Source organism: Dipodomys ordii, unplaced genomic scaffold (assembly GCF_000151885.1).
Source record: "Dipodomys ordii isolate 6190 unplaced genomic scaffold, Dord_2.0 Scaffold20, whole genome shotgun sequence".
Lineage (NCBI taxonomy): Eukaryota > Metazoa > Chordata > Mammalia > Rodentia > Heteromyidae > Dipodomys > Dipodomys ordii.
The window spans coordinates 17,608,187-17,622,876 of NW_012267236.1; the positions used below are offsets into that span (position 1 = coordinate 17,608,187).

Consider the following 14,690-nt stretch of genomic DNA (forward strand, 5'->3'; position numbering starts at 1 on the left):
TATAATATTAGAATATGATATTATATTATTGACCATTAGAATTTTGGTATTATAAAGCCTTTATAACTTATGCTGTCTTTGTACATGAGTAATCACAATCAAAACAATGGAAATTAAGTGGGTACTGGTGGCTCATGCCTGTAATCCTAGCTACTCAGGAGGTTGAAATCTAGAGGATTATGGTTTGAAGCCAGACTGGGTAGAAAAGTCCAAAAGATTCCTTCTCAAAGTGGAGAATACCAGCTGTGAGCAAGTCTAGTGAGTGCCAGGCCCCAAGCTCTTCAAGATCTTGTACTGGCAAAATAAAGAAGTAAACTGAAACAATTGCCGGGTGCCGGTGGCTCACGCCTGTAATCCTAGCTGCTCAGGAGGCTGAGATCTGAGGATCGCAGTTCAAAGCCAGCCCAGGCAGGAAAGTCCGTGAGACTCTTATCTCCAGTAAAACCACTCGAAAACCAGAAGTGGCGCTGTGGCTCAAGTGGTAGAGCCCTCGCCTTGAGCTGAAGAGCTGAGGGACAGCGCCCAGGCCCAGAGTTCAAGCCCCACGACCAACCAAAAAAAGAAAAAGAAATAAACTGAAACAAAAACAAAAACAACTTGTAATGAATAGTAGAGGAATTCACTCTGAATGATTATTCACATTGTGGCTTAGCCTGATTTTCTTTGGCTTCTCTCCAGCTCCTCATACCTGCATTTAAGCTCTGCTGTCTACTCAGGGTGCAGGTGGTGAGAGAAGCAGTTGGGGCTTGCCTTGGGAACTATGACCACTATTTCCAGTTTGAGTTTTGGACTGTGTAAGCAATTTCTTACACTGTTGTGGAAGTCAGTTTCTTAGGCTGTGTAAGCAGTCTCTCATCTTTTTGTTAAAGTGCTAAAAGTATTCCTGATATATGTGGTCCTCAAAATGTCTGCACTTCTGGTACCACAAGACCTACGAATCTATAGCTTGCTGTATGTTTCTACAGAGTAATATTCCCATGTCTTTTTTTTTTTTTTTGGCCTAAAGATTGAAAGTGAAGAGTATGAGGAAGCCTTGTCTTTGGCTCACACCTATGGCCTGGATACTGACCTTGTCTATCAGAGGCAGTGGAGGAAGTCAGCTGTCAACATTGCCTCAATTCAGAATTACTTGGTATGTGTAACTGTCTTGCAGTATTTTGGCAATGTGGTAGAACTTATATTCATAGGATGCCTTTAGGTTGTGGCTTACTTTTAGAACACTTTATATTAATGACTTTTCTAATTACTGTAGAAGAGTCTGTTGCTTCTGCAGCTTGGCTTTGGTGCTGAATCTCCTTGAAAAGATAAGTCACTGCCAAACCAACCAAGTACTTGATCTTGACTTGATTCTTTCCCTCTCTGTATCTCTCATCACTCATGTTACTCAGGGTCTATTTAAGATCTATAAGGGAAATTTCAATGAGGTAGATTATTTTATGGTAACCAAAGACTAACTAGTAAGGGCTAAATAGAAATGCATGCCTTGTGGGGAGGTCTCCTCCACTAGGCTAGGGTTCAGGTAGTTTTGGCTGAAGAAGAGTTAGAGAAAATCAGATGAAGAGAATTTCTCGGTGTTGTCCCTGGCCAGGGCTTATCCACAGGTGTCCAAGAGTAGAGGTCAGAGCTGGATAAGAAAGTTGAGTATGTAGTTCCAGGGAGCCACAGAGCTGAGGTGATGGTCCATCAAACCCCAGGGACTGGCCATAAACCTCCCAGAGGCAGCAGACAGCTCAAGGTTGATGGATAGACAGGAACCATGGCTGTGACTGTGGGACACACTCTTCCCTACCATAGGCAGGTAGGGAATTTATCATGTCAGAGAAAGCTGGGAGTAAGTGCCACTGAATGTGACTCCTCTTAGGCCACCAGTTGAGGAGCAAGACATAAAGAGCGAAAGCACATCAGGTCTAGAAAGCAGAGATTCTCCCTTTGTGGTGGCCTTTCAGTGCTTTCTATGGACACAGCTTAGCATCATGTCAGCTATAGATGAGAAAATGCTGTCCTGTAACCTTCTTAGAGGGGATTATGAGAACTGAGAGTCAGTCTATTGATAATGGATATATCATACTTGCCAAATACTTTATTCCCCCCTGAAATCCAAGAACTAATTCCTTCTCATGTTAAAATTTTAAAGTATCCTTGTCTTGGTCAGTTTGGCACTATAACATAAATACTATAGACTCAATGGCTTAAACAAGAAAAAATTATTTCTTATGGTTGTGGAGGTTAAGAAGTCCATGATCCATTGTCATCCTGGTTTGCAGATGGCATTACTTCTAGCAAGCAGAGAGAGGAAGTGAGTCCTTATTAGGCTCTTTTATGGGTACTAATCCTACCATGAGGGTTCAGCATCTAATTGTCTTTTGAAAGCTGGCTCTCTGAACAAACACCAAACATCATCATATAGGGAATAGTTTTAACTTTTTTTTTGTATCTGTCTGAGACTTAAACTCAGGACCTAGATGCTGTCCCTGAGCTTCTTTTGCTCAAGGCTATTGCCCTATCACTTTAGCCACAGCTCTACTACTGGCTTTTTTGGTAGTTTTTAGTGGAGATAGGAGTCACAGTGACTTTCCTGCCCAAGAGCTTTGATCCCAGATCCTCAGATCTCAAATTTCTGAGTAGCTAGGATTTCAGGTGTGAGACACCAGTGCCTACTTGGGGGGCTGTTTTTTAATATATTATTTTTTTGGGGGTGCATTTTAGTAAGTTTCATCATTCTGAGCCTCTATGCTCAAGGCTGGTGTTCTACCACTTGAGCCACAGTACTTTTTCTCAGTAGTTTATTGGTAATAAGAGCCTTATGGACTCCTGTCCTGGCTTCCAACTGTGATCCTCAGATCTCAGTCTTGAGTAGCTAGTATTACAGGTGTGAGTCACTGGTGCCCAGCTTAATTTTATTCTGGACTAGGAAGGTGGTTCAGTGGTAGAGGCTTGCCTTACATGCCTGAGGCCCTTGGTTCGATTCCTCAGCACCACATAAACAGAAAAAAAAAGCCAGAAGTGGTGCATGGCTCAAGTGGTAGAGCGCTAGCCTTGAGCTGAAGAGCTGAGGGACAGCGCCCAGGCCCAGAGTTCAGGCCCCACGACTGGACCCGCCCTTGCCCCCCCCCCCCCAATATAGTCCATTGCTATATATGTCCATTTTCTTTATCCAGGTTGGCTTTCAACTGTAATCTTCAAAGCATAGCCTCCCTAGTAGCTAGGATTTCAGGCTTGAAACACTGGTGTTCTGGCTATTTTCGTTTCATTTTTTTTTTTTTTTTGTCAGTTGTGGGGATTGAAGTCAGGGCCTGGGTACTGTCCCTTAGCTATTTTTTTTTTTTTTTGGTGCTCTTCCACTTTGAGCCGCAGCTCCACTTCTGGTTTTTAAGTGGGTAAGTGGAGAAAAAAACCTCATGAGGACTTTTCTGCATGGCCTGGCTTTGAACCATGATTCTCAGACCTCAGCCTCCTGGGTAGCTAGGATTATAGGCTTGGGCCACTGGTGCCCGGCTTATTTTTACTTTTTAAAAGAATCTCCACCCTGATTACCATGGCTGCACTAATTTATAATCCTATCAGTAGTGTATTAGGATTCCCCCTCCCCCCACATCTGGCTAGCATTTGTTGTAATATGTTTACTTGGTGATAGCCATTCTGACTGGCTCTAATACACTGATCCTTAGTGTATTACATGTTATTTTTGGGTGATAGCAAGTCTCTGTGTTTTTTTTTTTTTTTTGTCTTTTCTTTTTTGGTACTGGGTATCGAACCCAGGACGTTGCGCTTGCTAGGCAAGCGCTTTGCCACTGAGCTACATTCCAGCCCAAGTCTGTGTGTTTTTAACCTTGGTACCTTTATGAGGAAGTAGTGAGACTCAAAACATGTTTTTAAAAGGTTAGGACTCCTGAAAAAATACATCTGCCTTTCAAATGATTCTAGGAAGTACTAACAGTGGATGGGTTTTTTCCCCCTCTGAAATTCTATCACATATGTGATAGAGTTGTTGAGCTGAGGCTTTAACCAAACAGGACAATTAATTGTTAGTTTTAATATGACATACCAGAGATGAGAGGGTATGATCAACAATGGAAACAAGAAGACAAAGTTGCCCATATTTGCTTTGGAAGCTCAGAACCCCAAATGTGCATTATCTTTGATTTTTTTCTGGAACACAATGAACAGTTTTGGTCCCTGAAGGAGCTGTGAGGCACTAAGTAGAGACAAAATAATAAGATTTTTTAGTGGGGAAAGTAATTCAGTTAAATAAATAAGCACTGTATTAAAGGCATGAATAGATACAGAAGAGGCCTAAACAGAAGCATAAAAGGTAGCTTTTGCTGTTCAGGAGCTTAACAACTTTATGAAGATACAAGCTTCTTACTTGAAGCATATACAGTTATCTGAAAAGTAGGAGCCTTTTCAGTAGCGATAGTTCCAGACTCAGAAGCACAGAGAAAGCCTTTTATGGAGAAGGTGTTTGGGGCAGGAATTTGAGAGGATTCAAAATAAGCTTTCTTCAGCTGGAAGAGGAGTATTCCCAAGGGAGCATGTTTGCACATTAAAGAACTGTGAACCTGACCCATTTTCCAATCAACAAATCTGTCCATTTCTTGTGGGATCATGGTTAGTTCGGTACCTGGCCCACAGCATATAGGACATACTACAAGAGAAAAGAACTGTAAGTCAGCCGGCATGCTGGAGCAGCGTCTGATGATTGGTGTTGACTGGAAGTATGATTAGAACAATATATTGATTTGGGTTTGAGGAGATTTTGAAAGTTTAGGATTACTTAGGTTTTATCTTTGGGGGTACTGAGGAACTGTGGTGGCTTGGTGGCAGATGGTGTCAAAGATGATCAGATTAGGTGGAGAATGGTAAGGGACACCTTGCTGGGGGCAAGGAAGGGGCTCTAACACTGTTCTTCCATTGAGCTGCTGATTTGCACTAGTAGAGAGATCACATTTTTTAAATAGGGAAGTGAATCTGAGGCATATGAAAAAAGACTTGATATGGTTGATTATGTAAAGACATAGAGAGTATGAGTTAAATCTTACCTCAAATTTGTAATGTAACAACATTATCTAGCAAAAAGGCAAGTCAGGAGTTTTTGAATGGTGTTGGAGAAAGCAGTAGGAAGGAAGAACAGGCCCTTGGTCTTCCCCAAGCACAGCATACGTTTGCAAGTATTATCGTTGTGTTATGTGATATAGCTCTTGGTCAAATAAATACAGAATTTTGATAGACTGTGCCTTGTTAGTTTTGTTTTTCAGTTAAGGGTGCCTGCTACAATAGAAAACACATTACTTGCCTTGTGTCTTATATTCTCCCATATATATAGCCTTTTCTAAGAGCCTTTGTGTTTTGTTATAGTTTCTTACAAGAAAAAAAAAAAAAGCACTTGCAAGCACATGTCATATCCAGTTCAAAAATCACTGTTAAGACAGGAGCTATTTTAGGTTGTATTTCTCAAGCAGCTACTTGTGGCCAAATTCATAAGTAAGTATAATGTACCTCATGTGAATAGGTTTATCATTCCAGAAGGCAGCTTTCAGGTGCTGTAAGATGCTCTACATTCTTCAGTGTCTCTGTTTTTTTTTTTTTTTTTAATTTCTTTGTATCTAGAGTAAAATAAAGAAGCGATCCTGGGTTCTTCATGAGTGTTTGGAAAGAGTTCCTGAAAATGTGGATGCTGCCAAAGAATTACTTCAGTATGGATTAAAAGGCACAGACCTGGAGGCGCTTTTAGCAGTTGGGGAAGGAACAGATAATGGCAGGTTGGTTATACAAAGAGGTAGATTCATAGCACAGGTGACTTTGCAAATGTCTAAGCTAACACATGGGACCAGGACAGTAGTCAGTCACTCTGCATGGAAGCAGTTGCCTTAGACCAGGGTTTTCTCATCGTAGGTCTCAACTTTCTTTGCTTTAAGCTTAATATGCTTACCTATGATGTCTTGTTGCTGAGAAAGCATCAAGCTCTACAAAGCTTAATTGATGCTGGCCATTTCTAAACTGGGGCTATGACAATAAACCTGAGTTGGGTTACAAATTGCTTAAAGTGTGTTTAGGTAAGTCTGAGCTTATATTTTCTTAGCTGTGGTATCATACCTCCGTCCAACAATTACTCTTAGGGACCACATTATATATTTTAGGTAAACACTGCATAAACTTAATCACCATTTAAATGTCAGTGATAATAGTAATAAAATTATGTGCCTATTGCTCATGAGACATTTGGGATTTCTTTTGAAAAACAGTACATTTGACAAGTAAATAGTTTAAATGAGACCAACATTAGTTACCATTTTTAGAGAAAAACAGAGGTGATTCAAACTGTTAACTCTTACCCGCATTTCTCTAATGGACTATTTTACATTGGTGACTGTAACTGTACTTATTTCCTAAGTGGTTTTTGTGATTATTGCCAATGACTTTTTCCTTAACCTATAGACATAATAGTGAATCATTTTACTTGGCAAACATGTTTAAAAATATAACTGGTTGCTCTTTCTGTGGAAACCAAGTTAGGAAATTCAGCCAAAAATAGGAGAAGGCAACTTTTCATGAAATTAAAACAATTCATTGCAGTGGATTTGATTTTCCTTTTTTTCTCCTCAGATTTATATTACCTGGTGAAGTAGACATCGACACTATCTCCTTTGAGGAGCTCTCGCCACAGGGTGAAGAGCCTGCCGTGAATAAGGAGGGAAAAAAACTTAAGAAGAGACAGGAACTACTGAAACTAGTGAACTTTTCCAAGTAAATCAGTTATTACTAATTATGTACTAATTTCTTTGAAATAACTGGTCACTTCAGTTTGTTCTTCACTAGTGTTCACCACTGTAAGCTATGTCATCAGTTTAAATGCATGGGATGGATTATTTTTGACTTTGTTTTTGTGTATTCTTTCAGTAGTTTTGGGCTCAATGGAATATTGATGATTTTTATTTAGTTTTAATTCTTGAAGAAATGTACTTATGTGTAAATATAAATGGCCTAATGTAGTTATTCAAACAGGTTGACATTGGAACAAAAGGAACTTTGCCGTTGTCGACTGAAATTATTAACTTACTTAGATCGACTTGAAACATATGAGGTAAGGAGTAATTTTCATTAGAGCAGCTGTGTTCATTCGATCTGTTTGACATTCTGTGGCTGCCGAATATCTGATGCTTTTGGTTTTTAAAGCTACTTATGAGGAAAAATTAATTTTTATGAAAGCAGCTTCTCTTATGTTCTAAGTTTGGTAAAAATTAGAGATTGTAAAAGTCCAGAAGTTGTTTCATTACAATAGGGAATATAAAGGACCATCTTTAAACATAAAAGCACTGTGGTTATTTAGGTCTTTGGGGGCACATGCACAGATGTCAGATGTCATTATTTCCATGGCATTTTATGCAGTAAACTGGCTTAGATATTGTTGAATTAAATGGGCCACATTTCATCTCATGAATGTAGATAGAATGCATTTTTGCATGACACTCATTGGTAAAGTTGAGCATTAGTAGTAGTTGTTTTTCCAGCAGTGGGAAAGTTCTTGTATAGAGAGGTATTAGGTATTTATAATTCATAACTGCATAGAAATTACTTTTTGCTTTCACCTGGTGCTTAATTTTGATTGTCTTACTCTAATGAATTTAATTTTAACTAGCCATTTCATTTGCGTGTGGATTTTAAAAATTAACTGCAGCTTAAAATATGGCCCCTTTCAAAACATGGGCAATAATGCAGATGTAGAACTTTAGCTGGCAGTTGGTAGTTGAGATTTATGAATTCAAGCCTTACTTGTTTAGGCATACAAAGTTTTAAAGTTTTTTTTTTTTTTAGTATTTTCTTGACTCTCATGCTTAAAAGAGTGTTCATGAATTCATGTTTCCCCTCAGGAGATCCTAGGAGTGAGTCACGCATCTGCACAGAGCTATGATGCTGAGTTCTTTAAGAAGTTCCGAAGTCAGAATATCGTTCTCTCAGCAAGAACTTACGCTTGGGTAATTTCTTTGTAAATAGAGTGACTAAGGCTGTTAGCACTAAATCTTTGAGCTGTGCAGTTAAGGTGATTGCACATGCATCCTTTCTTTTCTGTTGTAATATTAATACAAATGGACAAAATGTATTATATTTAATAATTTTTATTCATTTAGTTTTAAAATAAATTACTGTTTGGGAATCATACAGGCTAGGAAAAGGCAGGAAAATTTCAAAATAATATCAGAACTGATAATAAAAGATTAACTTTGTATCAGTTATAATCAATATAATAATCCTTATTCCCAATGTTATAAACTTGTCACTTACATTAGAAACTTGTCACTTGTTTTTTGTATAGGAAAGTAATGTCCAAGCCCTAGAAATTCTGTTCACTTACCATGGTGCTGACCTTCTTCCTCATCGCCTCCCGATTCTGTCCAATTTTCCCGAAACCACTTCTCCACATGAATACTCGAGTTTGCTGCCTGAAGCGAGGTATGTGACCTAGATTTTACCTTTTTTTCCTAAATAATAACATTTTTTATTTGTTTGTTTTAAGGTGAACATTTCAAATTAAAAAAAAGTTATTTTCAACTTATTTCTTAAACGATCCTGAAGCAAAAAAAAATACATCCATCAAAATAAAACCACCTTAAGTTCATGAACACAAACTTGGAGAACAGTGTCTATATGAAGTAATGGTCTCTTTTAGAAATTGAACTGTAGTTTGATAACATTAGGGACCTCGGAAAGTCTTCATCTTGCTTTGCTCAGCAGCCTTTCCTTTATGTGAAATCACAGAGACACAAAGAGAAATGGGAAATCAAAATGCCACTTAACTATTAGCTAGAATAGTGCTCCTTATTTGAATTCAAGGCTGTTTGTCAAATGGATTGCAGCATGTTGGACAGACTCCAAGTCTATTCAAATGTTAAGTCCTAGTATTGTCAGTTCATGATCTTCTGGAGGTCAGAATATCACTTCTTGACAACAAAGCAAGGAGAATATATCTGTCTTACTGCATAGCTCAAAGATGGATAGGCCATTAACCCAAGGCCTCAGTGGCACCTAAGGGAAGAGAAGAGAGTGGGACACACTGCGTAGGTAGGAGCAGCAGAGCACTAACATGTGTGCTTGTGAGGTCTTCAGCCAGCCCACTGTGCACATGGCTAGATTATTAATTGGGTGATTTATATTTTTTGATTTAGAGTTAAAATGAGTTGATGGTCCCTGTCTTGCTTACTTATAACTCATATTTTTAGTAGCAGCTGATATAATAATAATTTTATATAATTATATATGTAAAATTAGCTTATAAACCATAAAGCACTCTAAGGGAATTAGATTAGTTCTGGTTAAAATTATTATTGCTGTCTACTCGAAGCTGGCAGCACTGAGGGATGTCATGGTACTGTGAATCGTTTGCTTCTTCACATGTGGCTGCCACAGTATCGTGTTTAGGTATTGAGGATGAGCATCTAATAATTGCTGTATATTTAGCACATACTTGTATCTGGCCTTCAAATAATTTTGGCATTGTTTGTGTTATTGTAAAAGGTTAACATTTGTATAAGTTTAGTAGTATGCTAAAGGCTGCATATATGTAGCCAGGATTTGAATCTATGTTTGAGTTATAGTTTAATAAACTCAAAATATGTTATAAATTCCTCAATTTGTACTCCTTTTGTATTAAAAATTAAATCTTTGTCCTTATGAAAGTGAAGAAAGACAAATCTTTGCATGATTTTTTGCATTTTAAAAGAATTTTTGATCTATGCAGTGATATACAAATAACTTCATTTTTGTTCTCTGTGTTTTAGTAGAGAGGATTTTCTTTTTGGTGTAAATTATTTATCTAGAAGAAAGGATTACTCTCACAGGTTTTTAAAGCTAAGTTTCCTTAGATTTCCGTGCATATTTTTGTTGTTGTTTTCTGGAGATAGCTGAAACATTTGCTTTTTACCAGAAATTTCAAAATTGGTCTGCAAATAGAAACCAATAATGGGCTTTGAATATCTTGTAGTTTGTATATAGGACTTGTTCAAGGACTTTAAAATTATTGTTAGTAATTTACTTCTACCATATTGCAGCAGAGAGTAGTTAGAAGATAGATAAATGTGATGTATAAGACACTATGTGGAAAAACAAACTTTACAATTTAGGTGGGGGTGGGGGAGGAGGAATGTAGTTGAGGTGTGAGGGAAGGGATGGTAGGGGAAAAACAAAGGAGGAGGTAACAATGCTCGATAGGAAATGTACTCATTACCTTGGTCATGTAACTGTAACCCCTCTGTATAGTATTTTTACAATAGAAAACGTATTAAAATTTAAAAAATGCTACTTTGAATCACTGTGTTGTGGAATAGGATACTTAATACAACTTTCAAAAAGACTGATTTCTTATGAATCCTTATGTTATATCCACTTTAAAAACCATTGAAAAAATTGCTGTGTTTTTGGGGTTAATGTTTGTTTATCAAGAAAGTTTTTTCCTATTTTCTATTTAGAGTAAGAAAGATAGGTTTTAGTGGTAAGTGTATCTATTCTTATAATTTAGGTTAATGAGAAGAGAAACCATCATCATGCTGCAACAGATCTCATACACCTCATTTGTGAGGTCTCTCGTAGTTATTCTTTGTCTTGTATTCTCATAACTCTATGACTCATTTTACATTGTATTACAATAAGTCATTTACATTTCTTCCTGTCTCCCTGTATTTTCTTCTTAACAAACATCTGGCTTTAAAACCCCAAATGCTGTGGCTCAAGTGGTAGAGTGCTCGCCTTGAGCTGAAGAGCTGAGGGACAGCACCCAGGCCGAGTTCAAGACCCGTGCCTCCCCCCCCCAAAAAAAAAAAAGTTAACTGTTTTAGGGGAAAAACAAAGGAGGAAGCAACAATGCTTGATAAGAAATGTACTCATTACCTTGCTCGTGTAATTGTAACCCCTCTGTACAATATTTTCACAATAAAAATTTTATTTAAAAAACAAAAAACCCCAAAGGCATGGACCATCCTTCCTAGTGTTCGTGTTCCTAGGGCTCTATGCGGGTACTTGTATATTGAGTGCTCTGAGTGTTTACTGACTGGATCAATGAATTCTTTCTTGTCCATTTCAGAAATATTCAGTAAGGTGTCTTGAGGGGAGCATGTACCCACCTGCTCACATGGGGGCAGCTCCGGGTTGATGCTGCCACTCCTCTTTGATCTCCCTGCAGTCTCTGCTAAAAGGCTGTCCTTCACACCTTTCCAGACATCTTCACTTCCTCATCTCCCTGTTTCTTTTTCTTCCTAGCACTTGTACCTGGCATAGATTATGGTTGTCTTCTCTGATTTTTCCTTGACTCTGTTTATAGTTTTAGCCTCATTTTAAACCTTTCTTCTCTATTTCCCCCGTGTAGTGTTCACTGCTATTTATTTAGATTTGTGTTTTACTTACTTCTCTTAAGTTATTGTCTGTGTACCTTTTTGAAATGTGAGCTCTCGTTGGACAGGGATTTTGTGTGTTTTCTTTCCTACTTCAGTACACTTAGAACAGTGTCTGGAACTCTGCAGGCAAAAGTAAATAGTTGCTGAATAAAGAAGTGAATGGGTACATTGAAATCTATTAGGAAATGGCTTTGCCTCTTTCTTGTTAATGTGGTTCTGATGTCTAGAAGAGGCTTGCTACCAGGCAATTATTCTGTAAGTAATTTTCTTTTCCCAGTCCTGGGACTTGAACTCAGGGCCTGAGCATGGTCCCTGAGCTTCTTTTGCTCAAGGCTAGCGCTCTTCCACTTGAGCCACAGTGTCACTTCTGGCTTTTTCTGTTTATGTGGTACTGAGGATTCAAACCCAGGGCGTCATGCATGCTAGGCAACTCTCTACCAGTAAGTTATGTTCCCAGCCCAGTAAGTAATTTTGAATGGATGAATCGCAGGACTCACAAATTCAGTACAGGAAGGGCAGATATTTACATTTTTGAGTTTAAATTATAAAAAATTTTCCAAAGCAGTAGAAATAGTTTGTTATTAACTTAACCTGTAATTTATTCTGTTTTGAGATCCCATTGGCAAAATTTTATTATGGCCCATTTTGATTAAATCTGTTTAACCAATTTTGATTGAACCAATCATATGGTAGTAAAGGTTAGAAAATTTCTCTGGCATGTGCTATTTTTGTTTTATATTGTTACTCCTAAATCATCATGTGTATTTGACATTGATGAAGTGTGACTACATTTTGTAAAACTTTTTTTTTTTTTTTGGGTCCAGTTGTGGGGTCTGAACTCTGGGTCTGGGCGCTGTCCCTCAGCTCTTCAGCTCAAGGCTAGCGCTCTGCCACTTGAGCCACTGTGCCACTTCTGGCTTTTTTCTTTTTGCTTATGTGGAGCTGAGGAATTGACCCCAGGGCCTCATGCATGCAAGGCAAGCGCTCTACCACTGAGCCACCTTCCCAGCCCTTGTAAAACTTTTAGCATTACATTTTTAGACACAAGTGATATATCATTTTCTTCCTACCGTTCTTAGTTTGTGTATGTTAAAATGTGTACATTTATTTTAGTTAATTCTTTAAAAGTATAGTTGTGATATTTGTTACAGCATTCTCATTCATGTTAATAGAAATATACTTTAAAAAGTTTTCTTTTTGGTATTGGGTGCTAATAGCACATTTCAGAAAGATTATTTCTTTTTAAAAATTTTTAAATTTTTTATTGTGAGAATACCGTATAGAGGAGTTACAATTACATGGGCAAGATAACGAGTACATTTCTTATCAAGCATTGTTGCCTCCTCTTTGTTTCCCCTTCCCATCCCTTCCCATACTCCCCTCCTCCCTTCACCATCCTCCCCCCAACCTCCACCAAAGTTGTAAAGTTCGTTTTTCGACATAATGACTTGTACATCTCATTGTTGCAATTGGTCCACCTGTATCCCTAGTTAAATGATTTGTTTTTGCCCTTCCCCTCCGCAAATTATACCAACATCAAATACGGTGAAAGCATGGGTTAGACGGTGGGGGAGGGACATACAAAGCAACATAGAAATCATCTTATGAATATATTAGAAACAGTTGCATGAAAGGAAAAAAAAACCCAAAAGACATTTGAATACTTACCTTGGGGTTCATTTCCCTAACACCAACTTATCTGACCTTATCTACTTGACTCAGACATATACGAGTTATTGCAAATAAGGGAAACCATGGGACCTATGTTTCTCAGAAAGATTATTTCTATATATTTAAATTAGCCATCTTTCTGAGAGTGAAATCTTTCTGGAATGTTGAATGTAATCTGGTCAAAAAGCTATAATGTGAATCATCTTTTTTTAATCTGTAGAAATAATGTAGCCCAGGTGCGAGAGTAATGACTATCTAGTAGTAGCAAGCTATATATACTTTTTATGCTATTGTTCTAGTCGGGCATGAGGCTTGAACTCAGGACCAGGGTGCTCCCTGAGCTTTTTTCACTCGAGATTAGAGCTTTATCAGTTTGAACCTCAGCACCAGTTCTGGTTTTCTGGTGGTTAGAGGAAGAGTCAAGTGGCAATCCTCTGATTTCAGCTCCTGAATAGCTAGGATTATAAGAGTGAGCCCAGCTTGTTCTATACTTCTTATGGGAGTAATTTTATATTCATAGTAAAGGTAACCAAGAATTTCTGTGTGCTGCTCTCTGGATTCCCACTTCTACTTACATCATCACAGAACATTGTCAATATAAAATTTACCATTGAATATAAAGTGGACATACATTCTTCAAAGTCTGCATTGGGCAGAATCATGCATGAAAACCACAGGTCATACTGGAGAAATGGGGTAATGGTACTTTGAGCACTGAGACAGTTTGGGACCTAATAAAAATTAAAGCATAGTTTTATATTTGTTAAGTTATTAGGAAATACATAAATATAAAAATAATGGCACTTTACTTTGAAAATGACTTGAAAAAAGACATGCTTTTGGAAGCAGGTGTCATAAGACATGCAGCTTGTGAATTAGTAAGAAGTAGAGGAAGGAAGGTGATAGATCTGATGGAAACTTGAGATCTGTATGGCGTGGCTTTTGAACATTGTATGAACTGATATAGTTGGTGGATGTATGTGTTAGTGTGTGTGTGCATATATATGGCTACCTGATGTGTCTTGGTTTGGCTGGGCACAGTCTTTGTGTTCACCTAATGTTACCCAAGAATGAACTTGTGAGTCAGCACATGTGAAATTGTTATCCTTATTTTGTAGTATGCCAAGTGATTGATGTAAAATTACTTTTTTTGGCAAATTTTTGCTTATTATTTGTGATAGCTCTACAGATGTATACAGTGTACTTTCATGAATATTTTCTGGATTTCCCTTTCTCTTTCTTTTCCCAGACACTATTCAATAGGCTTCATCATGCTATTTCACATATATATATATATATATATATATATATATGAAACTTCTATTCTTCTCTTCACCTCCCAGTACAGTCCCTCTCCTTTCTTCTCTGTCTCTGATTCCTCCTTCCTAATGCTGAATTTTCAGTATGTTATAGCAGAACTGACTGTACAATGTTGTGAAGTAGCAAAGATTTATTTGGATTTACTGCTAGTATTATTTTTTAACTAACTTTCTTTCAATGAAGATCTAGTCCAAGATATCACATTGCATGTTGTTCATTTACCTTGAATGTATGGAAATAGATTCTCATTAGAACAAGTTTGACTGGATCAAACTGATTTAGCTTATAATTTAAATTTCTAGTATAGAATTTACCTTT

The 14,690-nt window shown here is 37.7% G+C and overlaps 1 protein-coding gene across 1 annotated transcript in view; it reads left to right on the plus strand.

The window, feature by feature from the left end:
- The window catches only part of Nbas (neuroblastoma amplified sequence), a 284,959-nt gene that overhangs the window by 84,990 nt on the left and 185,279 nt on the right, over positions 1-14,690 (plus strand). Inside the window, exons 16-21 of the mRNA XM_013013552.1 lie at positions 1,007-1,132; positions 5,608-5,759; positions 6,604-6,744; positions 7,003-7,081; positions 7,869-7,973; positions 8,312-8,448. Of these exons, the coding sequence (XP_012869006.1) occupies positions 1,007-1,132; positions 5,608-5,759; positions 6,604-6,744; positions 7,003-7,081; positions 7,869-7,973; positions 8,312-8,448 (740 nt within the window). The remainder of the gene's footprint in view (positions 1-1,006; positions 1,133-5,607; positions 5,760-6,603; positions 6,745-7,002; positions 7,082-7,868; positions 7,974-8,311; positions 8,449-14,690) is intronic.